General features: G+C 37.4%; 1 protein-coding gene across 5 annotated transcripts in view; it reads left to right on the forward strand.

Moving 5' to 3' along the window:
* The first annotated feature begins 1,591 nt into the window (after positions 1-1,591).
* Positions 1,592-25,687, forward strand: part of tulp3 (TUB like protein 3) — a 37,960-nt gene continuing 13,864 nt past the window's right edge. Inside the window, exons 1-3 of one of the 5 annotated variants that reach the window (XM_015602657.3) lie at positions 1,592-1,742; positions 13,344-13,385; positions 14,444-14,495. In XM_015602657.3, coding sequence (XP_015458143.2) covers positions 1,726-1,742; positions 13,344-13,385; positions 14,444-14,495 — 111 coding nt within the window. In that variant the 5' untranslated portion in view covers positions 1,592-1,725. Of the gene's footprint in view, positions 1,743-7,717; positions 7,926-12,810; positions 13,212-13,343; positions 13,386-14,443; positions 14,496-20,927; positions 21,267-25,687 lie in introns of those variants that run through there. The other 4 variants (XM_007237940.4, XM_007237939.3, XM_007237941.4 and 1 more) reach the window with 4 other exon arrangements.

The following is a 25,687-nucleotide window of genomic DNA, read 5'->3' on the forward strand; positions in this document are numbered from 1 at the left end:
CTTGAGATGCTTTTCCAGGCATTTTGCAGCAGCTGTCTTCAGCTTCTGCTTGTTTGTGAGTCGGTCTTCAGTAAGTAATTACCTGCTCAGTTGGGTTGACGTCAGGTGACTGACTCAGACTTTTAAGATCATTTAGTTTCTTTGCTTTAGAGATCTTGGGTGACTGAATCTGAAAAGAAAACTCTTTACACTTTAGAATGAATCCTGCTATTTATATTAATGATAAACACTAGTAATGCTATTCTATTGGCAGTCACATGCCAATGCCTTAACTGTGCCACCACAATGTTCGACTGAAGATGTGGTAGCCTCTGTTTCGGATCAAGAACCTTTTGTGTTCTTTTTCTCGTTTATATCTATATATATCTTTATATCTCGTTTATATCTTGTTTTGTATTGCTGAGCTTGCCAGTAGGATCCTTCTTTTTAATAACGTATGATAAATTGCATTTCTGCCTTCAAAACTATCACAAATGACTTGTTTAAGTTATGGCTATGTGCCTGCTGACATTCCATTTGTAGAGATAAATACACAAGCAGTAAATAAAAGCTCATCCTTTACACACAAAGTGTATACCACACTGCTTTTATTAACGCTGAATAGTGTTACATGCACATTTATAAGTAAATACATTTCATATTCATACTAAATGATGTTCAGCAATATTAGGTTATTTTTTCTGTGTTAAAATGTGTTAAAATTAATGATTCTTACAGAGAGCTTTCTCTCCATCATTATTACCCAGATAAAGAAAGAGCATTAAAAAGTGTTGTTTTAATCAGTTGGTATTTTATCTCTAATGCATTGGAAGAACACTAATTTCTTCATTAGCACATTGATTTAACATGATTTAATCTCAGCATTTTAACTCTTATAAATGCATAGTAAACAAAGGTTAAATAAATGTTGTTAAAAGGTTATTTTTTTCATCAACAACATTAAAAGATAAAGTAAAGCAACCAGACATATCCATAAATAACAATAATACAGAGTAAATACAAACTTCTCTCCCAGGAGTTGCGGGAGACAACTGCATATCAATAATTTCAATAAAATCTCGGAAATCAGGGACTTTTTCCTCCCAATCATGTGTGTGAAAGAGAGGGAGAGAAAGGCGCTCTCCTCATGTGCATATGCTGTGCATACAAAGAGTCTGTAAATCAGCAAATCAGTTTTTAGTGTGGGTGGGCATTGTTTTTTCTCCCTTTGTGGATGGAATGCATTCAAGAGCATCATGGCTCCCATCAAAACACATTTTACCTCTGACTACTCTATTTTGTAATAGTGATTTTAGCATTGCACATAATAGTAATAGCCAAATATTTTTTGGTTACCTCTAAAATAAAATAAATATTTTTGGGATGTCTGTAAATGTATCAGATTTTAGTGTACTAATGCAGAGACTGCAGATGATATGTTATAGGCGGAGCTCGTGCCCTCAGTCAGCCTGTGTGAGGGATGCTATTTCCCCTCAGTGTAAATATTCACTCTGTAAACGATTACATAAACCATGCGTGCGGAATATGTCTTAATCTGGCAACAGACTCCCTGTAAGCGGTGGTCCTGGATCTCCCGGCGCCGGGGCCAATCGGGAGCGCTGTTGTAGGGACGTGTTTGCGCTGCGGCGGCGGCGGCGGTACTTCTCTCTCTCCCCCAGAGCTGCTGTTCGTCTCACTGGGAGGGAAAGGGCAAACAGCTGGCAGCCATAGCAACCGCGGATAAACATGAGTTACTATATCAGGTAAAGGCTGCTAAATGTTATTGATGGGGCTGTTCTCTGGGTCTGAACTCTCACTATGATTAGAGCTGGGATCCGCTTCAGCGCTCTGCGGACTGTTCAGCGGATCCGATAACTTTTCTCACTAAATCCTGTTGAATACCGGACCGAGCCGCTGCGGCGGGTCGAGCGGGCTAGCGATGCGGCTCAGCGAGCCAGTTTAGCTTCACCGCTCCGCTAATTAACTAACTAACCAGAGAAACCAGAGAGCCGTAGGGACTGGGGGCTGTTTAAAAAGCACACCAGAACCTGACCTGTAGATTAAAAACCTACAGCACTGTAACGTTAAATGTGTTTTACACAGAGTGAGAGACTGGACACCAGGGCAGCTAGCTAACCTCGCTAACAGAACTACCGTTAACCTAACCTGGGCTGTGTACGGGCGTGTATCATGATGGCGTGTCTAAGTGTTTTCACGATTAACTGTTAAGTTAGTTCAACGATAGATAACCTAGAAATGTAGTTTAGCTAGTTAGTTATTTAGCTTGGCTAGGTTTAATAGGTTAACTAACTAACTAGCTAAGCTAACCTGCCTCTAGCTGCTTCAGTACCACAACTGTGTAATTACCATGCAATCTACAGCTAAACCTGCACTGTAGGCCTGTCACGACAACAATGTTATGTGGACGATATATCGTCCCAGAAATTATTACAATAAACTATATTATTGTCATTTTAATACTATTAAATGCCACTGACATAATGACAAAGCAATTATACCCTTTTAACCCTCTATAGCATGATGTGGCCCTCAGACAACAAAGCATCTTTTGGTTATTACACCATACTATACCATACCTTATTTATTATGTACTAATTTATTTGTTTTTTAATATAATGTTACATGACATATCTACGTCCAATACAGTCATATAAGTGGATCATAAGTAAAAATACGTATATGTGCAAGAATTTGTAAATAAGTATTTTAACTGTATATATTCTTTCTATATTCTTAGATTCCTGTTTTAAGCTGTAACCAAATTCCAAATAATAATATTGTCATTTAGATCATTTGTTTGCAGAAAATGAGAAATGGCTAAAATAACAAAAAGATGCAGAGACCTGAAATAATGCAAAGAAAACAAGTTCATATTCATAAAGTTTTAAGAGTTCAGAAATCAATATTTGGTGGAATAACCCTGGTTTTTAATAACATTCATTTCATGCATTCTTGGCATGTTCTCCTCCACCAGTCTTACACACTGCTTTTGGATAACTTAATGCCACTCCTGGTGCACAAATTCAAGCAGTTAAATCAAAGAAACTCATCATTTTTAAGTGGACTTATTTTCTTTCAGACCTCTATATACTTTTTTCTTCACCTACTGCTTGGAGTCGCATGTGTATCAGAATGTACATTTATACGAAACAGTCAAAACTATATCATAATGTGTAGTACTGTGTACTGTGTAGTGTAGTTTCTACTAGAAAAGAGGTAATTGTAGAGATAAACTGGCTGTAGATCTGTAGATCTGATGGTATTACAATAAACTGGTTCTAGCTAATCTCTGGAAAGTTTTTTTTTTTTACATTACATTACATTTGGCAGACGCTTTTGTCCAAAGCGACTTACAATAGTCAAGTACAATGTAAAATAAGTTTAAAGGTAAAAACAACTTTGGATAGGGATAAAAGGAGGGGAATAATAGGATAGAGGAGTGAAGGAGGGGAAGAAGGAAATGAGGTTAGAAGTAGTTAGTGTGTTAGAGGTGTTAAGAGAGTAAGTGCTCTTTGAAGAGCTCTGTCTTCAGGAGTTTATTAAAGATAGTGAGAGATTCTCCTGATCTGGTAGTGGAAGGTAGTTTGTTCCACCATTGGGGAACTCTGTATGAGAACAGTCTGGATTGCTTTGTGTGAATGTTTGGCAAAGCGAGGCGACGTTCATTGGAGGAGCGCAGCGGCCGGGAGGTAGCGTAAGCCTTCAGGAGCGAGTGCAGGTAGGAAGGAGCCTGTTCTGTCATCACCTTGTAGGCGATTGTAGCTTTGAATTTGATGCGAGCATCAACTGGCAGCCAATGGAGCTCAATGAGCAGCGGGGTGACATGTGCCCGTTTTGGCTGGTTGAAGACCAGACGTGCTGCTGCGTTCTGGATCATCTGGAGTGGTTTTACTACACAGGACGGGAGGCCAGTTAGCAGGGCATTATATTTTTCTTATAATACGAACTACATTTTAGTCATATGAAATACACACAATTTTATAAATGGTTAAAACTTTGACTTTTTACTTTTGTTTTGCCTCTGATATTTGACTTTATAACTTGAAAATTACATTAGATTAAGGGTGACCTATTGTAGTCAGGAACTACAGTATATAGCCGTCACATAGACACAGAGCCTAGGAGTTATCTCTTGTTTGATTATCGTTACAAACTCCACTCCCCACTCACTATTAATGATGCATAACTGTTTAAAATGAACAAATTGAACTTTGGGAATTAGGTTATGTAATTGAGTTATGTACAGTTACTGTCATTTACATTGTTTGACAGATGGGATAGATTCTCTTTTTGGAAGGCAGAGAGTGGCTTTGGTTTTGTGTCAGATTGTTTATGTTGGTCTGCATTTATCATGTTCGTGAACTCTGACTTAAGAATTCTGATTTAACAAAGTTACTAGTTTTAACCACTCGAAAAATAAATTCCCAATTAATGTATAGCTCAGTTTCTGCGAATCAAAATAAAGGTGTTTTGTATTGTTTGGCTAAGCAAGCTGATCCAGCTTGGTCTCCTGTTCTGATGCCTTTCTGTTCGGGGCTGAGTTCCCCAAAAGCATCTTAGCACAAAGACCCTGGTTAAACTGCTGGGTAAGTTTTTAATAGAAGCTTTTGGGAAACTGAAACCCACAATAAGGAATTGCCAACTTGCAGAAATAGTTTTCTTTATGCATTGTGTTCTACTATGAGTTTGGCTGATCTTCTCTTATCACCCCCTGACACAGCCGTGTCCATGGCCAACATGAAACACCACTCCTTGAGGCCGAGAGATGGAATGTAAGATGGATGAAAAGTGATGAAAATTGCAGGATGTGGTTTGGATTCGCCTGCTGGTGCTGATATTGTGTAACACAGTTTTAGACTAAGAATGTTTGACATAGTTTCTGTGCAACTCAGGGGGTGATCTGGGAAGGCATGTCAGTGGGTTCACATTGAGTGTCTGTCTCTTTTCTAATCTCAGAGAAGGGCTAGATTGGATAAGTGAGATTTTTGGATCCTCCATCCTTGACATTTAAGCATGATTCTCCCCAGCTGTGATTATTTAGACATGAATGGTGACGTTGCATTCCTTGGTATGGTCCAGTCACTGTTGAATTCCAGAGGGAGCTAAAACAGCACTTATCCAATGTGTGTTTTTGTCTCCAAGTCCAAATTACTGTGATTCTTGTTCAGAAGTTTGAAATTATGAGAAGCATCGGAAAGGTTTGCTTAAAGAAAATGCCTACTTAAAATATGGAGTGGCATGCTTTTAAGATGAAAGATACAAGCTGTAAAGGGCTAGAATAGTAAAGTTAGCCAAGGTAACTTTAGCCTTATTGTTTGTTTGTTTATTTGTTTAGCAAAAGACTTGCTGCTTTTCTCTGTGTACATTACAAGTCACAAGTCGATAAATCGCAAGAAAATTCTATATGATGTTACTTAAATTGTATAAAATACTCCTAAATAAGTGCCAGGAATTATGGATTTATTGTTTGTTTCAAAGAATTTGAAAACCAGTGTCCTTCACCGCATTTACCGTTTACCCTATTCATGAAGCAGTAACCTTAGAAAGTAAAATTCGGGGGGTGGTTTAGGAAGTTTAAGAGCTCTTATGTTTCAATAAATATATATCTGATGAAAAAAAATTATTGAATGACACATATCAATAATGTATCACAAACTAAAATGATACATTATATCACAATTTAGATATTTTGTCAGAATGCTCCACAGTACCTGGAATCAGGAAGTGACTGCATGCTCCACTTAATGTTAGCTAACTAAATCCATCTTTCTCTTTTATTTCCTCTCCTGTTTAACATATATTTACATGGACTAAAACTGGTTACTAGTTCTTTGAAAGGCCTGCATCATGATTCTGGAGCTGACTCTCCAGGCATCACTCTTTAGTCAGAAAGCCTGAATGGTGAGAATGTTGGTGTTTTATTGCAACTGATAGGCTGTAATTATTCCGTAATTGCTGGCTGTTTTGTTGCTAGGTGGCTGCTTTTGACTGGTAGGTATGATTGGACTGCCGGTACTGGAAATGCTTCTAATTATAGAAATTGCCTCACAAACCTGCTGGTGCTTTTACCAAAATATTTTGCATTGAATGAGATCAGGAATTCATTTAAGACCTTGTGTGTTAATGCAAAAACATGCCATGGATTCAGATAGTTGTGAATTGATCAGTTCACTGGTTACTTATAACAGTGTAGTCTAAGTATGTATGTGTGTGTCTGTGGTAAACCAAACAGCAAAGCCATTGTATTGCCAGGATAAACTACACAGCACACTTCTCTATATCTCAGTTTCTGCCATCCTGCATGGGTTTCTTGTCTTGCCCATGTAAAGAAGTGCTGTGGCTGTAGTAAAATTGGCATAGGCCCAAAAAACCATTTGGTACTGCTGTTGGAACTTTTTCATTTGTTTTGACAGCGTTGCTAATTACTCCCAAAGGGCATAAGGTAGCTGATAAAGAAAAGTGAGTGAAATGCACCCTCATACGCAGACAGGTAGGCCCAGAGGTCCGGGTCTCCCAGCAACATTGCAGAGCTCCCTCTGGTGCTTTCCTTGTATGGAAGTCAGCCCTCCTCTGAGCGTAACCCTGGGTGCAATTAAAATTTGACTAATGATGAGCCTAACTAGCTAATAATCAGTACAACAGAAACAATCAGAAACCTATATTATTAGAGCTTTTTTTTTTTCATTTTATCACCCTGCAGCTGTTATTAGAGTCATAATAGTCCTGCCTTCTTGAGTAATCAGATCATGAGTCATGTACAGCTAAATATATAATGACACAAATGTGTTTGGATGACCATTTGTCTTCAGATTTTGTGGTGAAGTGGCCAAAGTGTGTCTCATATGTTCAGTAATAATAGGAAGAAGAAAGTGCTAAAGAAGACGAATTTAAAGAAAAAACTGCTCTAAAGTAAACAAGTCTTCCAGGTCCCGAAACAGCAAAAAAACTTAAATCATCACACTACCACCACCATATTTTACAGTAGGTATGATGTTCTTTTTCTGAAATACAGTCTTACTTTAACGTCAGGCGTCATTGGATATACACCTTTCAAAAGTTCAACCTTTGTCTCGTCAGTCCACAGAGTATTTTCCCAAAAGTCTTGGGGATCATAAAGATATGTTTTTTGGCAAAATTTTGACAAGCTTCAATATTCTTTTTGCTCAGCAGCAATAGGTTTCGTTTTGGCACTCTGCCATGCGGGCCATTTTTTTGTGGGGTCTTTTGACCTCTTGGATGAGTCTTTGCTGCACTTTTGGGATCATTTTGGCCGTTTCACATTTTTTACCATTTCTGGATAATGGCATAGCTTATGTAATTTATTAGAATAAATTACACAAAGTCCTCAACTTTTGTTCATTTATTTTTGAACAGCAATCACAGTAACAAAAGCTCATGTTTATTTTGGTATTGAATCCTGCAGTCATTTGTGTATAGAATATACAAGGTATGAGAAAGGATACAACCCTGGATGAGTCAGTAGAAAAAAGATCGTAAAATCTATAATGATCTTAAAGCTGTTATGTTAGGATTGCACTTTTTATTGCAACATATCAGACAAAGGCTGATTAAGGTGAGCAAAACATGAAGAAACTAGCATGTGAACAGAAGTTTTCTCTGTGTTTCAGAAAGCTCGCTGAATGTTTTCACACTCATAGTTCTACACCAAAGGCTTTTAACTCAGCAGTAGCTTGGGTGTTCAAAGGATGTTTGAGAGGTGGTGTTGCCATAGCAACTGCCAGCTCTCAGGGCTCACCTGCAGCCGGCAACTGCAGGGAAGAGGAGAGGAGGAGGAGAAAGACCTGAGCACAGGTGGAGCTGCCTCACCCAGCTACACACACCAAAATACACACACTCACTACCACCCATGCCATGGACTCTGTGAAGACTTCCTCACAGCCTGTCTACAGCCGCTGGTCTTACAGGTACACACACACACCATCTTATAGACAGTTATTGTGTGCCTCCATTGGGTGGAGGCTGGTGACCTTGCTTTAGGTCTTAGCTGCTCGGAACTGTTTGCTGTAACTAGGTGTCAGATGTCGACCGTTGTCAGTGCTCTAATTGCTTGAGTTTGTTTAAGGTTGGTGATTTAGTTGCTATAGATTACAGCTCAGGCTCTGGCACTGTGTGCTTCTGTGTGTACGGTAAGACATGCATTGATGTTTTCAGATCAAAGGGAATGCTGGAAAGCTGATCGGTACTATGACTAAGTTAAAAACACTCATTATTGTTTAAAAGGACAGTGTTTGTTACTAAAAATATTACAGCTTACTTAGCTGATCTTATTAATTCTGATCTACATGTTTAAACTGTTCTTTAACCTCTTCATATATGAAATATCACATTTGAAGTAACTAAATTGATTAACTGTGAGCTGGAATTTACAGTGTAGCCGTTCATAACTGTTGCGTTTATATCAAACGGCAATTTATATATGTATATATATATATATATATATATATACACACCTACATTTTATACTTACAGGAGATTTTTTGTCACATCATTTTAAATCCATAAGCATTTGTGTGCACAGCAAAATCTGCCTTTTGGAATAGACTCCCTCTGAGTTTAATTAGCTTATTTTGAGTGTGTGTGTATATTAAATAAACCGAGTTAAAAATAACACTCTACTGGGAATTGATCTTACCCAGCCATTACGAATTCACACTTTCCAGTAAGGAAAATGGTAACTTGCTCTTATGACCTACAACATTGTGGGCAGGCAGTCACCAGTTACATTTTATATAATTGAATACCCGAGAAAAAGTAGCACCCGTGTAAGGTAAAGCCCTATCGGGACAGGATTGGTTTCTCAGGGGGTCCTGGGGTAATTCTCTTTTATGGGGGGTCCTCTGTGATTTTATTCCCGTCTGGAACGACCATGGCAGTGTTTTCCTCTGAGAAAATTACAGGCAGAATTACCTTCTATTTTTCGCTGAACTCCGTGGTCCTGCGGTACTTTTAGTCCTGTCCGGATCCACATGAGTTTCGTCACCTCGCATTAAATAAAAATAATTTAAAAAAACCTCACTGGTCCTTTTGTTTTTTCAATTAAGCCCAAATGCAAGAGTTTTATCACTGGCGTCCTCCTGAGAAACTAACCCTGTCCGGATAGAGCTTAATACTATTAACTAAAGGTGGCCGATGGGTTTTGTGTGGAGAATTCTTAAAAGTTTGGTGAGGGATTGGGGTTGGTGGTGAGTTAATAAGGGAGTGCTGGTTTGTTGTCAAGGCGGGGGGAATCAAATTAAAGTGGCATCCTTACCTACATACTGTTGCAGGAAACCCTGTACATGGAACAAACGTGATTGGAACGTTATAGTATTTTGTTCATTTTGTAGCATCTGTCTTGTTTAGTCATCAAAAATATACTTTACTTACTTTTAGCGTGAAACGCTGCTTTGAATTGCTGATGATCCAAATAGTCAATAGTTTCCCACTGCAGCGAATCATGGATGTCCTGGTCAACTAGTTGATTAGTCTGCTGTATGGAACAGTTATTGAGTCAGCAAAGCGTTGGAGACGTTTATGCACTATGGTCTTCAGCATTCGGAGAGCCCACTTTGTAACTTTAGGTGGTCTGATACTTTGTGGCTAAGTTTCTGTGGTTCCTAAACACGTCCACTGCAGCAGCTTCGCTCACAGTTTTGGAATATCTATTAGGGAATAAATTTCACCCACTGATATGTTGCAGTGGTGGCACACTATTACATCAACACACAGGAATCCCTGACAGTTATTAAGTAACTTGATTAATAAAACCACAGCAGGGGTTATATTATGATTGCTGTCTCCATTTAGCAGTATGTGGTATGAGGCAGTGCAGGGTAATGTTATGTTTTGTTTGGGAAAGATGCTAAAATTCAACGTTCAAGATGACAAAGAATATATTTATTTTATATACTATATTATATATAGTTTTTGATGTATAAATAACAGATGAAATTAACAGATGAAGAGATGAATGATTGGCTAGGATGTAGTCTTTAGAGTATACCCATTGTGCTTTCTCCCAGGGGCCTCTTTCCACTGTTGGCGGTTCAGAACAGAGCTGTTACTGGCTGTTGGCTGTGCTCCATTGGGGAGCTATCTTTGTGCCGAGCTTCTCCAGGGCACATCTATGAGCTAAGGTAGCATCCCTTGGCTTGCTGTGTTTACAACAACTTGCATAGTCTGGCAGTGATGACGGTCTTAAAGCAACAAAACAAGTAAAATGTCAATAAAAAATCATTACACTACAGCACTGGAAAACAAAAGTGATCACTTAAAAATGATGAGTTTCTTTGATTTTTACCAATTGAAAACTTCTGGATGATCACAAGCCATCAAACCAATTTTTGCACCAGGAGTGGCATAAAGATATCCAAAAACAGTATGTAAGATTGGTGGAAAAGAACGTGCTAAGATGCATGAAACTGTGATTTAAAAACAGGGTTATTTATTATTAATGTATTGTTTTCTGAACTTTTAAAACTTTATGAATATGAACTTGTTTTCTTTGCATTATTTGAGGTCTAAAAGCTCGGCATCTTTTTTTGTTTTTTCAGCCATTTCTCATTTGCTGCAAATAAATGCTCTTAATGACAATATTTTTATTTGGAATTTGGGAGAAATGTCCGCAGTTTATAATAATAAAATAACAATGTTAATTTTATTTAAACATATACCTATAAATAGCAAAATGAGAGAAACTTATTCAGAAACTGAAGTCGTCTCTTAATTGGTTCCAGAGCTGTATTTGCTGTGACTAATCACAATTAACCACATTTTTCCTACTTAACTCTAAAGCTAAGATTGTCTTTTGTAAACTATGTATCAAGTAGCAGTAAAATATAAGAAAAATGAATGAGAAAAGATTCTTTTACGGTTTTTATTTTCTCTGTAATAATGAATTTACTTTCTGACTCCATTTAATTTTCTGGGGGTAGCCTCACACCTACCCAGTTACTGACACAAACCAGTTTATTGTACTGGTAGAAGCCTCACACTCAGCTAGTTACTGAGGCCCCGTTCGCACGATTCCAGATATTTGTACAAAATGAAGGTAATCAATATTTCAATTTTTCACGGCAGGATGTTAGGGCCAAAATTGTTGTAATTATTAATCTGTCCCAAAAACAAGTGTGTTAAAGGATAAATGAAACATGTTATCATTGATGGCATTACAAAAAACATCATCTCAGTGGTTGTTCGCTTTACTAGTTTTGGTTAGGCCTTTCGCTATTGCACTGGGTGTATAAAAGTCAAAGAATTGCTCTCAGAAGCTTTCTAGCTATGCTAACCCAGTATGTGAACAGACTATTTACATCATAGCTTACCAGCTTTCCCTCACAGCACACAAAAAGATAGGAGTGCTGTGCAGAGCTGGCTGGCCGAGGACCTAAAGGTAACACATCAAACCAAACGTTCACACATCTACTGTGTACTGGCAAGAACTTGTGATATTATTTATATTGCAATATATTGGGATACTGTAAGCAAGACAATTTTTGAGATTATTTAAAACTAAATTTAGGAAAACTCTTATGGTTATAAAAACACACTTGTATATTTATAAAATTTTAGAAATATAAAATGTTGTTTTTTTATGCAAACATAACAATGGATTATAAAGAGTACAACACTGCTATCTAAGCTAAACTGAGTAAACAAATTTAACTGTAATTCTTAAAAAAAAAAAACATTCTTCCAAAGTCAAATGAGCACTGGGTGTAAATCTACAAAGATTTCTCTCTTTAAAACTGTTTATTTGGGTGAGTAAAGCGCTTCTGTTTATTTACACTTAAGCTGTGTGCAGCAGCATTAGCATTTGTGACCGCCCAACGTAGCTTGTTTTAACATGGTAAATGGGCAGACTACAGTCCGATATGCTCACCTCTGAACGGCGAAAGAGTTAGTGCTTAGCGTGGTTAGCAGCTAATGCTGCTCCAGCAGTGCTAGCTGGGGTTAGCAGCAGGCTGATAATGCTCTTCTCTGCATTGTGAAAAAGAGAGTGCTTAGTGTGTTTAGCGACTTATGCTAATGCTGCTCCAGCAGTGCTAGCTGGGGTTAGCAGCAGGCTACAGGCCGATAATACTCACCTCTGAACGGTAAAAGAGCTAGCGCTTAGCGGGGTTATCGGCTAATGCTAATACTGCACTAGCCTCGGCGCTGGAGACCTAAAGTGAAACTCCTGTATAACCCTGTACTTCAGCTCAGTGGCTTTACTGCTACTTACAACCTGACTGGTAAAATTCATACACAAGGCACACCAGATTATAAAGAGCACTGACGATTTTTGGGAAAAATTTAAGGATTTTAAGTGTGCCTAGTTCAAGAATACAGTATATCAATTGCAGTATAACAGTTTCTTGCCTATACAATGACCTAATACTAAGATATTGTACTTTTTCTTGTTGTTGTTGTACGAGAGAACATTTTAAACAAATGAAAATATGTGTTTCGTAAGTCTAGAAGAGCCATTTTTCAGTGCTGACTGCTGTTCCTGCATTTCAGTGTGTCAGTATGATGTGCTGCAGGAGCTCCTCTGCACTATTAATGCTGCTTTATATCTTTCTAATATTTTCACGCCTCTCTTCCAGTGTCCTCCTCTCCTTTCCTCTTCTCTCCTCTTCCTATTATCTGGTTCTTTTAATAGAAACAGCCTCTGAATCAGATAGTATTATCATGCTTATCACCTCGGCTCAGGGAGGCAGAAGTAGTTTGGTTCAGATGGAATACAATTAATTCTGAGTACAGTTGAGTGTGTGTGTGTGTGTGTGTGTGAGATGATACTGTGAGACGGCTTACAGCAGACACTTGATCAGAGACAGCTGAATGTAAAATGATTGTATTTTGTATTTTGATGAGCGTGCTGTCCAGCGAGTGAATGGGTGAAGGGTGGGCAGAATGTGGGTGAGATGATGACTTAAGGCTGACGCTGTGTTTGAGTTGTGTGTGTGTGTGTGTGTGTGTATGGTTTCGGAGCTAGAGGAAAGAAGCTGATCAGCACAGTGTGTTGACGTAGGTATCCATGGATACTGGAGTAGGTGTCGCACCAGCAAGGTTGTGTCCTGTCACCTTGCCTGTTTCAGACACACACACCATGAAAGATTTATACAGCGCAGTCTTAAGTCAGGACACGTCTCGCTAGCCGCTCGCTTTCAGAGTTGAGCGAGCCGCAGCTCGAGGAGCAGCATGTTGTACTCGCTGCAGACGAGCGAGAGGTAAGGAGGATCTGGGTGCTGCTGCTGAACATGATGTCAGATACTGACCACAGAGTCCATATCACTGACTAACCTCCTGTCATTTTCTCTTTCTCCATTTTGTGTTTGTCTGTCTCCACCACGGGAACAAAGACCCTCCAGCTCGGCCAGCTTCACCTCCACCGCCAATGCTAGGTGAGATTGGCACGCAGCTTTCACCTACACTCACCTCGCCTGAACATACCTGCTCCATTACTGCATGTACCACTCAGGGCACTGGCAGTCTATCCAAGTCTCAATCCATTTCCTGAAAACGTTCTCCACTTAAATCTGTTTTAAAGTAGCAGTTAGGATCCCCCGATGGATCCTTTTTTCTAATAACACTTTACTGTTGTGGACACCTATTTAACTTAACCTGTTTTTAACTTGTACATTTCTAAAAGGCCAAACATTAAGCAACTTGTTTGTTTGACTTACACACTGAAAATGCATCTGCTTTATCACATTTTGTCGTATTAAAGTACCAGGTTTATTTTAGGTGGATTCTCTGACCTACTTAAAAAAATCAATTAGTAGAAACATGAAAATGCATTTGAAAGTCACCATTTAATAGAATTAAGTGTCCTAGCATTATGATGTAAACTTAAAATTTAAAAATGACTAGAAGAAGACAGCTAGCATATTTTCATATCGCCAATGGGTACCATTACATTTTCAACGAACATCAGACAAAATGGCAAAATTGGCAAACATGCTTATTTCAAACCTTTTTTTTTTTCTATAATATATTAAATTGTAAATCTTTATTTGTTTCTGTGCATAAATTACAGGGCAGTATAAAAACCTAATAAAATGTTAGTGTAATGCATCATTTTTTATAAAATATGAAGGAGAAAACTGAAGAAAAAAAACGTTCCAGTCAGCTGCGTGAAAATGAGTTCAGTACGTTTGGACACTGAATAATCTCTTTTTTGAGTTGTTATAACCATTCACAAGAACATAAGCACATCTGATTGGTTAGCTTATTACTTAATAAATTACATTGGTCTAAACAAGAACAGCCTTATTTAAGAAAACAGGTTGTGTTGTTTTTCATGCTCTAGCAGTGGAGGCCTCTAGTGACAAATGTGTAGTATTGTTTTACTCTTAAACCGGAAAAAAAATATATTTTACTGCAGTTTTAATGTTTTATATTTTCTTCAGTTTTGCCATTGTAAGTTAATTTAAAGGTTTTATGTTGTGTTTGTTTGCAGTTCCTTGGATGATGACAGCAGTAGCCTTAGACAGCAAAAGCTGGAGAAGCAGGTAAGCAAAATATTAAACACAGCAGTAGTAATAATATTATTAACCTTGTTAAAACAAAGCCTTATATTAACAGAATGACAACTTCACAGGAGATGGAAAAAAATCACTTTTATTAGAAATCAATATAAAAAGGGTTTTAGTTTTTCTATTGTTCATACATTTTAACATAATTTAAAGTACTCCAAAAGGTACAAGGTACTGGTACTATAATCCTTCCCAAGCAGTATGTCATTGCCGAGTTATTTGGTCTAAACTGTTGTTTTCTTAACAGCATGATCTGCTGAAGTTGCTGCCCTCCACTAGTTTAAAGAAATACACAACAGCATGTAAGTGCACAGCACAGGAAGAGGCTGAACAGATAGTGTAGGGAGATTAATCAAATTAATTTGAGTAATTTACTGTTTTAATGTGATTTTCGAAATGGGATAATCAAGATTGTGCATGTTGACATGTAGAACCCCCCAGATGCAATATCAGAAGATTGACTTGTGTATCTGTGATTTTTGTGGCAGTGATTTTCATATTTTGCTCTTTTCTTTAGCTGAAGGATACGGAGATCAATTTTGCAACTCGTTCAATAGAAACGCTGCTGGGAAGGTTATTGTGTTTATTGGTTGCTCTTGAACACGAAGATCTACAAATAAAAAAAAAAATAATCTTTTTCAGTTTTGTATTACATTATATTATGTTTGCCTTATGTACATTGAATTGTAATCGAGAATCCCTTATAAATCTGAAGAATATTGAGATTTAATATATTTACAATATCACCAGTCCTGTTTATCACAAAACAGGCAGATTTGCATGTTCAATATACAATACAGACACTAGTCACATGAAGTCAAGTTAAGTTAAGAGGCTTTTATTATCATTACATCTGAGTGTAGGTACACAGTGTAGTGAATTATGTTTCTCCGGAGCCATGGTGCAACATGGAACAACAAACAAAAGACAATATAAAATGCAAGATGTAACGAAAACTATAACATTACAAGTGACCTGATGAAATGGGGTCTTTGAGAACAACTGAATAAATAGTCTTTAACAACGGTCTTGTCTAGCTGACCTGCATGAATTTTTGCACCAGGAGTGGCATAAAGTTATCCAAAAGCAGTGTGTAAGACTGGTGGATGAGAACATGCCAAAATGCATGAAAACTGTGATTAACCAGGGATGTTTCCTTTGCATAATTTGAGCTTTAAAAGCTCTGCGTCTTTTTTGTTAATTTAGTGATTTCTCATTTTCTGCAAATAAATGCTGTAAATTTGGGAGAAATGTTGTCCGTAGTTTATATAATAAAACAGCAATGTTTATTTTACTCAAACATTTACCTATAAATAGCAAAATCAGATAAACTGATTCAGAAACTGAAGTGGTCTCTTAATTTTTTTCAGAACTGTATATCTTGTAGTAAATGCTATTTAGGTTTGGCCGTTGGGCGAGCCCCTTTAACCCTCTCTGTTCCCAGGGTGCTTTAGAATGGATGACCTTGTGTTCTGAACCCAACTTTCTCTGCTGGGATATATGTAAAATCTTTGGGGGCAGTGGTGGTTCAGTCGTTAGAGCACCTGGTTTTTGATGACAGAATTGTGGGTTTGATGCCCGGGTTTGGAAAGCTGCCACTGTTGGGACCATGTGCAAGACCCTTATCTCTGGGCACCACAGCAATGGCTGCTTACTGCTCTGGGACATGTGTGCTCACTGTATCACTGTGTGTGTGTTAGGGCTGCACAATATATTGTTTCAGCATCGATATCGCTATGTACACATGCGACATCTCATGACATGCACAGATATGTGCAATTTTAAATTAGATTTTTAAAAACCTTTGCTGCTTAATACAAATAAATAATCATAATCTTCTCATTTTGAATAACAATACCAATATAATTTATTTTAATCCAATTATTGATACACAGATTGCATTATTACATACATCATGACATGTTGGATTTTTGTATTTTTAATATTGCAATATACACTGCCTGGTCAAAAAAAGTTTGCCATCAAAAAACAAGTTACACACAAGATCTTGCTTTGATGGTGGTAGAGTCTGACCACTGCACAAAGCCGTCTCCAGCACTTCTCAAACGGGGTAAGTTCTGGACTCTGTGGTGAACAATCTAAGTGTGAAAATGATGGTCTCATGCTCCCTGAATCACTCTTTTACAATTCCAGCCCCATGAAACCTGGCATTGTCATCTTGAAATATGCCCAAGCCAACAGGGAAGAAAAAAAATCCATTAATGGAATAACCTGGTCTATATTCAGTATATTTAGGCAGTTAGCTGACCTCATTCTTCAGCACATACTGTTGCTGAACTGAGACCTGACCAACTGCAGAAACCCACATAATTTACTTAGTTAAATCCAGGTGGCGACTTTCTTTTGGCCAGGCAGTGTATATTGCAGAAGAACAACATATTGCAATATACATTTTCTCCATAATATTGTGCAGCCCTTGTGTGCGGGTTCTCACTAAGGTGTACAGTTGTGGTCAAAAGTTTACATACACTTGTAAAAAAACAATGTTATGGCTGTCTTGAGTTTTCAATAAGTTCTACAACTCTTATTTTTCTGTGATAGAGTGATCGGAACACATACATGTTTGTCACAAAAAACAGTCATAAAATTTGGTTCTTTCATAAATTTATTATGGGTCTGCTGAAAATGTCACCAAATCTGCTGGGTCAAAAATATACATACAGCAACATTAGTATTTGGTTACATGTCCCTTGGCCATTTTCACGGCAAATAGGCGCTTTTGGTAGCCATCCACAAGCTCCTGGCAAGCTTCAGGTCGAATGTTTGACCACTCTTCTTGACAGAATTGGTGCAGTTCAGCTAAATGTGATGGTTTCCTTGCATGAACCCGTTTCTTTAGCACTGTCCACATGTTCTCAATGGGGTTTAAGTCAGGACTTTGGGAAGGCCATTCTAAAACCTTAATTCTAGCCTGGTTTAGCCATTCCTTTACCACTTTTGATGTGTGTTTTGGGTCATTGTCTTGTTGGAACACCCAACTGCGCCCAAGACCCAACCTTCGGGCTGATGGTTTTAAGTTTTCCTGCAGAATTTGGAGGTAATCCTCCTTCATTATCCCATTTACTTTCTGCAAAGAACCAGTTCCACTGGCAGCAAAACATCCCCAGAGCATAATACTACCACCACCATGCTTGACAGTAGGCATGGTGTTCCTGGGATTAAAGGCCTCACCTTTTCTCCTCCAAACATATTGCTGGGTGTTGTGGCCAAACAGCTCAATTTTTGTTTCGTCTGACCAGAGAACTTTCCTCCAGAAGGTTTTATCTTTGTCCATGTGATCAGCAGCAAACTTCAGCCGAGTCTTAAGGTGCCTTTTCTGGAGCAAGGGCTTCTTTCTTGCACGGCAGCCTCTCAGTCCATGGCGATGTAAAACACGCTTGACTGTGGAGACTGACACCTGTGTTCCATCAGCTTCCAAATCCTTGCAGACCTGCTTCTTGGTGATTCTTGGTTGACTCTTGACCATCCTGACCAATCTCCTCTCGGCAGCATGTGATAGCTTGCGTTTTCTTCCTGATCGTGGCAGTGACACAACTGTTCCATGCACTTTATACTTGCGTATAATTGTCTGCACAGTTGCTCTTGGGACCTGTAGCTGCTTTGAAATGGCTCCAAGTGACTTCCCTGACTTGTTCAAGTCAATAATTCGCTTTTTCAGATCCACACTGAGTTCCTTTGACTTTCCCATTGTAGCTTTTGTAGCTGAGTCTAATCACTGGGTCAAATGAGCCCTATTTAAATGGGCTCATGAGAAGTCAACAGCTGTAGTCAATCAGAATCACTTACAAGAAGTGAAGAGGCCATGACATGAAGCTAATTTGATTGACACAACTCGCTACATCACCAAAATTGACAAATTTTGTTGCTGTATGTATATTTTTGACCCAGCAGATTTGGTGACATTTTCAGCAGACCCATAATAAATTTATGAAAGAACCAAATTTTATGACTGTTTTTTGTGACAAACATGTATGTGTTCCGATCACTCTATCACAGAAAAATAAGATTTGTAGAACTTATTGAAAACTCAAGACAGCCATAACATTATGTTTTTTTTACAAGTGTATGTAAACTTTTGACCACAACTGTATATTTGTGTGTGCACTGCAAAGATGGGTAAAAGGCAGAGATTATATTTTATCTGTGTTCAACACAAATTTGGTAAATATTTAAATATATAATCTTTATCATCCAATATCAATTAATATAAACCAGAGAACAAATTCTGAAATCTTTGTTTTTCTTGCTTGTGCATAAATCTTTGATCTAGGTTGAGCATTCCTTGCAAAATTACAGTATTTGTGCTCTAAAAATTAATTGAGTCACACTGATTATTGTTTTAGATTACCGTCCTGAAAGTCTGGACTAAAACTGAAATCATATGTAAAATTATTTCATGAGGTCCAGTTGTGCATATTAAACTTTTTGCAAAATAAAAGTTGAGTGCATTTAAATTAATGTCATTCAAACTTATTAGACCACAGCTCTGATATTTTGCACATTTTTGTTTGAACTCTTTCTTTAGTGGAAATCTATGACTCATATAAAGGTCTAAATATTGCCTGGTATTTATGTGAAAACTAAACCCTGATGAGCTGTATGTCTTTCATTCATTCGGACAGCCCTTAGTACTGAATCTCTCATTTAATTATTATCCTACCATTTCTAATTAGCTGATTATGAAGTATTAACTATTAATGAATTACAGTAGAACTAAGCAATATCTCCTGTTCCTGTTAATGGCCACAGGGGTGGTATTAGTCTCTGTCTTGAACATGAAGGTTCTTTATTTTAAGCCCTCTTGGCAGGAACCTCAAATGCTTCTTGCAAGATTTGTTTTGAGTTCATCTGCACCTGTAGGGCTTAAATTCAGCTCAAGTGGATTTTATAGTCAGCTCAGTGGCAACAAGCCCAGGTCCTCGAGACAAAGCAAGTCTAAAAATAATGCTCTGTGGAAATGTGTTTTATTCTACTTCAGATCTAACTGCTTCGCTTTGTAGTTGATAAATTCTTGCTTAGGTTTATGGTTTGACATAGGTCTCCTCTTCTCATCTAGGGTCATAAGAACACTTCTATCCCTTTAGTTTTATTCTTTATTTAGTTGCTTTTCTTAACTTCTGTGTAGACTAAGCCTGGCCAGGGTCTTCTGACTAATAGCTCATGGATAGTGATGTGGCACTGTTATATCTTTTCAACTCTTTGCTGTCCATTCTGAAATTCTCGAGGGCTTCTTTAAAGATCTTTTGGTCGGTGGGAGGTCTGTGTTTAGTGCCTTTAGCTCTTGGTAGTTTGCCAGTAACTGACTTGCGGTTCCTGTAGAAACTGCTTTGTAGCCTTTCTCGGACTAATGTCAATAAACACACTGTCTTCTGAAGGCCTTTAACAACTCTAGTGATCTTGTATTACCACATACTTGGTTTACATCAGAGTTGACCCAGCTTCCGCTGTTTTTTCATGTTTGGTCTTTCTACAAATTCTACAAGTTTATACCTGTTAGATACAAATTATGGATATATTTGGAATAGAGTCTAAGAACTGAAATCTAATATATTAGAAATGAGTAATAAATAGAAAATTCGAAACATAAGATATTTTGGGTTATTATATTATTATTAACATATTTGATACATTGCAAATCTATGATAAGGGCTGGGTATCAAAATACGATACCAAAAAGGCCTTTAATTCATACTATACTAGTATTACTGTCCCCTCACAACAATACTGGGAAATTCCAGCATAAAAAAATGATTTTTATAAATTTTATAATTTGATTTTGCCAGTCTAATGCTGATATTCCTTAAAAAGAACTCTTAAAAACTGAAATGCGTCCAGTAATATGCTTTAGGGAAAATATCTATAGTTTAAACAGTTAAAGTAATGATGTTTTTGTTCTTAATAAAGTGCCATCATCATGCTCATTGTTTGTTTGTTCCAACAAGATCCAAAAAGATGACAGTAAAAGAATGAGATTACTCATGTTGGCTGTTGTGTGAAAATAATTATGGATTTTTGTATTTATTTTTTTGGTTGCCATTCAGAAAAAAAGTTATCGAAAAAATGACTGTTTGGGCATCGGTTTAATATCTAATATAGTTATGTGAGGCTTCTAGATCATTTTCTCCCTTTGCTAAAAATTAATAATAAAACCTAATAGCTTTTTGACTGGACAGGCTGCATCACTGAAGCCGGTAGTGTGTTGTCTTTTTGTAATTATTATAAATCTTTCAGCTTCCTTCATTTGATTGGATAGTGGGTATGTGATGTAAGCTATTCTATAAAGAGACTATAGCTCTCCCCTGCATGGGTTATACATGTGGTACAGCCCATTAAGGGATGCCATCTCTCCTATAATCTCATTCCATCACTCTTTCACTTCCTTTCTCCTACTCTCTCTAATGGCCTCTGTCTGTTTTTATCTGATGGCCGCTTACTTCCTTTTCTGTAGCAGTTCTCTTTTACCGCCTGCACCACAATGCTCTTCTGCTAGCCAACAGTAGTTAAGTGCACAGGCACAGTTGCATGCTTACTGTCTGGCACTGAGAGAAAGAAGGTAGAGACAGAGAAAGAGAGGAAGAGAGAGAAGTGTTGCAGCTGATCTGTATTGGAAATGATTAGCGAACTCCAGATTTGAAGGACAGAAGAATGGCTTGACTTGGATTTACAGAGAAACAGTCATAATTCTTCAGCAGCTTGTCTGGTTTCTGCAGGATGCCCAACGAGATGGTGGGTCAACTTCTCTAAATCTCAGTGCGCGTGCTTTTGACTGTGTGTGTTTGTATATGATTTAGGAAGAAAGCAGAGGGGAAGTGATGCTGAATCATTTGTCTAATAAATGTGAGTTCAAAGATCCCCAACATTTAACTTCTTAAAACATTTAAATGGTTGTTCACTCACACAAAATGGTTCTTTATGCATATGAAAGTGGCTAATATTGGCATGACTTAAATAACACTTAAAATTAACTGGTATATTTAGGGTTTCTACATTTTGTCCCAAATTCCAAATAAAAATATTGTCATTTAGAGCATTTATTTGCAGAAAATCAAAATTTGGTGGAATAACCCTGTTTTTTAATCATTGTTTTTCATGCATCTAGACAGGTTCTCCTCCACCAGTCTTACACACTGCTTTTGGATGACTTTATGCCACTTTTGATGCAAATCAAACACATTTGGCTTTTAGTGGTCTTATATTTTTTCCAGAGCTGTATATTTAACTGTGTATAAGTGGTTGTATGTGTGTGAGCCAGTGCTGGGCAATATATTGTAACTAGCCATGAATTACTAACTATTTTATGCAGGCTATAACCAATATACTCTGTGACCAGATTGATATATTTTACACTTTTTTAAAACAAAAATAAACATGGATCATATGTATGGAAATTGTTTGGTTTTTGGAGGTATGACCCTCAACAGAGTATAGTTTTATGCAAATAATTTTGTAGGAGCAACATGATGTCTTTTTTTTCACCTCCTCATACAAAATAATGCAGTGCAATAATTATGTATAGTCAAAGAGTGAAATTGTCTCATGCGTATTATTTAAAAAAAACTCAGATACACTGTTAGATGCATGTTTTTATTTATCTGACAATCTGTATTCTCTTGGTGTTACAAACACTAATATGATACTGCAGAGACTAATACTGAGCTGCAGAGACCCACCCATTGTTCTGATTGGTTAAACAAACCCCGTAATCTGATTGGTCCAGATAAAGCTTTCCTATTGGTTCATCAATCAGGCGTCAAAACAGGGTCAAAATTCGCAACTGCAGCTAGAGCTTCGCACACGCAGCAGAGAAGGTGAATGAGAGGATTTTTAGCTCCACAGTGAAAAACACCCACTGTCACATTTACAACCTCACAAATTCAATGTGATTTTTGGTCTGACCCAGCTTAAGCCATTTGAGCAGTACTGATTCACACATTCAAGAGATTGGATTTACAAATTAAAAAATATATATTTATATATAATTAAAATATTTTTTCGCATTTGTACATTTGAATTATTATTAATATTACTTTCTGTTTCAAGTTTGCACATTCCAGTTAATTTGTGGATTTGGATTTTCGTGCATGCAGTTGTTTAAACGCAGTTACAAGTTTCAGTACATTTGTGACTTCTGTTTTACAAACTCAAAATCTTTATGACCCTTTTTTGACTCCATAAAGGTATACCATGAGTTTAGTAAAAATGAGACATGTCTTGTTTACCTAACCTAGCAGGCTATAGTAACTGAGTGAGAGAAAAAATAGAACTTGTTGCTAACGTTAGCTTAAATAAAACTATGGCTAGTTTTGGAACTGCTGGTCGAGCGACCACATTTCAGGTGCAAGGGAAAGTGCTGAGGCTAATAGAAATTTACTGAAAACGAGACAGCACTTTAGTGTGCTTTTACCATTCTGTGGATGGAAAATTGGTTCTGAAGTACAAATCCTGGGAGTCTGTCAGAGAAGGCGTTAGCTTTAGCGCTAATGTACGAGTGCAGGGGCACAGGGGTGTGTATAGCAGCAGTCCTGCTTTACTGGAGCTTCAGAACCGAGCCGTTTCTCTGGGTTAGGATGTTCTGTTGTTGGTTTATCTTCGATAAGATGGTAAGAGCAGATTAATGGGCATGTGGGTGAATGTGTTAAATTGAGCCCCATCAACTATAGACTCAGCTCCTTTTCTGTGGTGGTGGATATAGAGAATAGGATCGTGACATCAGCACACATGAACGCAGTGCATTGTGAGATTTCAGGACACTGATACTATTGCAGAGATAGGCTGTCAGTGCGGTTCTATTTTGTTTACTTAATTTAATGTACAATACTATGAAATGTATGAATGCTTGCTATGTTATCAAGTGCCACAATTGCTTTCACGACCTTAGGGGGAAACGTTTTGCAAATGGAGTGTGTTTTTTAGCTTTCTAGCTTGGAAGCAACACGGGAGGATCACAGATCAACAACATTGAACAACATTACCCAATGTGGTCTAAGTGAAAGACAATAATAAAACACAAAAATAATAGCCTTACTGTTTTACACTAATTAACAGAAACATTTTATAGTAGTGTTTTGTGTAGGTTAGCTGATTATAACTTATAAATTAAAGCTAGGTTTGCCATTTTTATAACTTACAAATTAAAGCTAGGTTAGCTTGTCATAACTTCTGAATTAAAACTAAGTTAGCTGGTTACAACTTTTAAGTTAAAGCTATGTTGGCTAGTTATAACTTATAAATTAAAGCTATGTTGGCTAGTTATTTATAACTTATAAATTAAAGCTAGGTTAGGTAGGTATAACATAAATTAGAGCTAGGGTGGCTAGTTTTAACTTATAAATTAAAGCTAGGTTAGCTAGTTATAACTTATACATTTAAGCTAGGTTAGCTAGTTATAACTTATCAATTTAAGTTATCTAGTGATAACTTATAATACACCAAACTAAGCAAAAGGCCAAGCTCAAGGCCATTAATTCCTGCAATTTTCTTAATGTAATTCTCCTCAGCTTTTTTGTTTAGTTTTATTGTGCTGTCCATTTGTTTTGATTGTGTATCCTAAAACGTGGTGGGCACTACTCAGCATGCATCGCACCATTACGTCATTGCCCACACTCTATAAGTTAAATGGAACTTTCAATGCCCCAATATTTTTATGTTGAAGCAAAATTTCTTCATATTTTAGTCATTGTTGCATCCTATTAACCAACTGAGTGTATTATATTACTACTACTGTATGTCTATCACTGTGGCTGTGGATGTGTTTTTTTATTTTATTTATTTAATTACTTTTTTCTTAAATGTTGGATCATTAATTATGCGATTGATTAAAAAAGTATGTTGTGTGGGACATGTATGATTAAGTAAGTTGATGTACTGGTCTTTTTCAGTGAGATGCAGGCAAAAAAAAAAAGAAAGTTAAGTCTTAGCCCTCATGTGATCCAACCTGAGCATACTATAGGTGGTCCTGTTGCACTGTAGTTCTGTCTGCTATATTTAGTATTTGGTGAAAAAAAGTCCGGTTAGATTATATTAGGGATTTCAAAACGGAAGTGAATCTGAAAGCTCCGAAACCATTCATTTTGACCTTCTGTCTTGATTTGCATATTTAATCAGGGATAAGTCTGACTCGTTAATGTGCAACTGTCAGGTGATCCCTGTCGGTCGTTGGTAACCATGGCAGCACCCTTTGAATGCTCCAATAGGGCAGAGTAATAAAACTGCCTGTGACCAAATTAGTTAATACAGACTAATGGTTCAAAAGTGCTGCATAGATCTGCTAGGGTTTCTTGTAAAGTAATCCCAACTCCAAACCTTTAGCCTTACGTCATAACCGTATCAGCTCTGAACTCAGACTGACTTCCTCAATGGTTCAGAGTAGGGGTGTATGATATGGACAAAATATGTCGTGTGAATTTTATTTTAAATGCAGTAAATGAAGGTTAATTGTTTAAGTTCCTCAAATTCTTGGCTTGGCTGCACTATTTTTTCCCAAGAAAAAAAAAAAAAGATGGCGGGAATCCAGTCTATGGTTTCTACTGCCAGTCCAGACAGAAACAGAGTTTGTTTATTGCTTGCTGTAGAATGATTCTACTAAACCCAATTAGCTAGGAGAAATTAAAAGTGCACACCAGGGAAAAAAAGCATTGTCTCATGAGGTTAAAGAACTAGAACCTATCATAGATACTAGAACTAGAAAATATCCTACAGCACATGGGCAAATCAACAACAGCTCATAATCAACTGGTACAAAAGGATGTTATCTCCCTTTCTTATTTTATTTATAAACCACGCACCTCTTTCTCTAGAAATGCAGAAATAAGTCCTATTATTTCAGATATAGAAAAATAACACCAGGTAATGCACACGCAGTGATTTTTGTCTGTGTAAACACTTTTCAGCAGTTTTTTTATTTCTTACCTGTTGAAATCTTACATATGTTTTACAGTTACAAACATTGGAAAAAAATCTCTGAAAACAGACTGTTTCTTAGGATTATTTGTGTGCATATGTACCTTTCATACATAAGACTACTGGGGTGGTCAGCCAGTTGTGCTCCTAGGGGCATGGATTTTAGCTTTCAGTGGCGTGAGAGGAGAGAATTTGACTGCTGAAGTTTTTGAAGTTAATGCCATTAAATATTTTACATATGGGGTTAC

This window comes from Astyanax mexicanus, chromosome 2, assembly GCF_023375975.1.
Source record: "Astyanax mexicanus isolate ESR-SI-001 chromosome 2, AstMex3_surface, whole genome shotgun sequence".
Lineage (NCBI taxonomy): Eukaryota > Metazoa > Chordata > Actinopteri > Characiformes > Acestrorhamphidae > Astyanax > Astyanax mexicanus.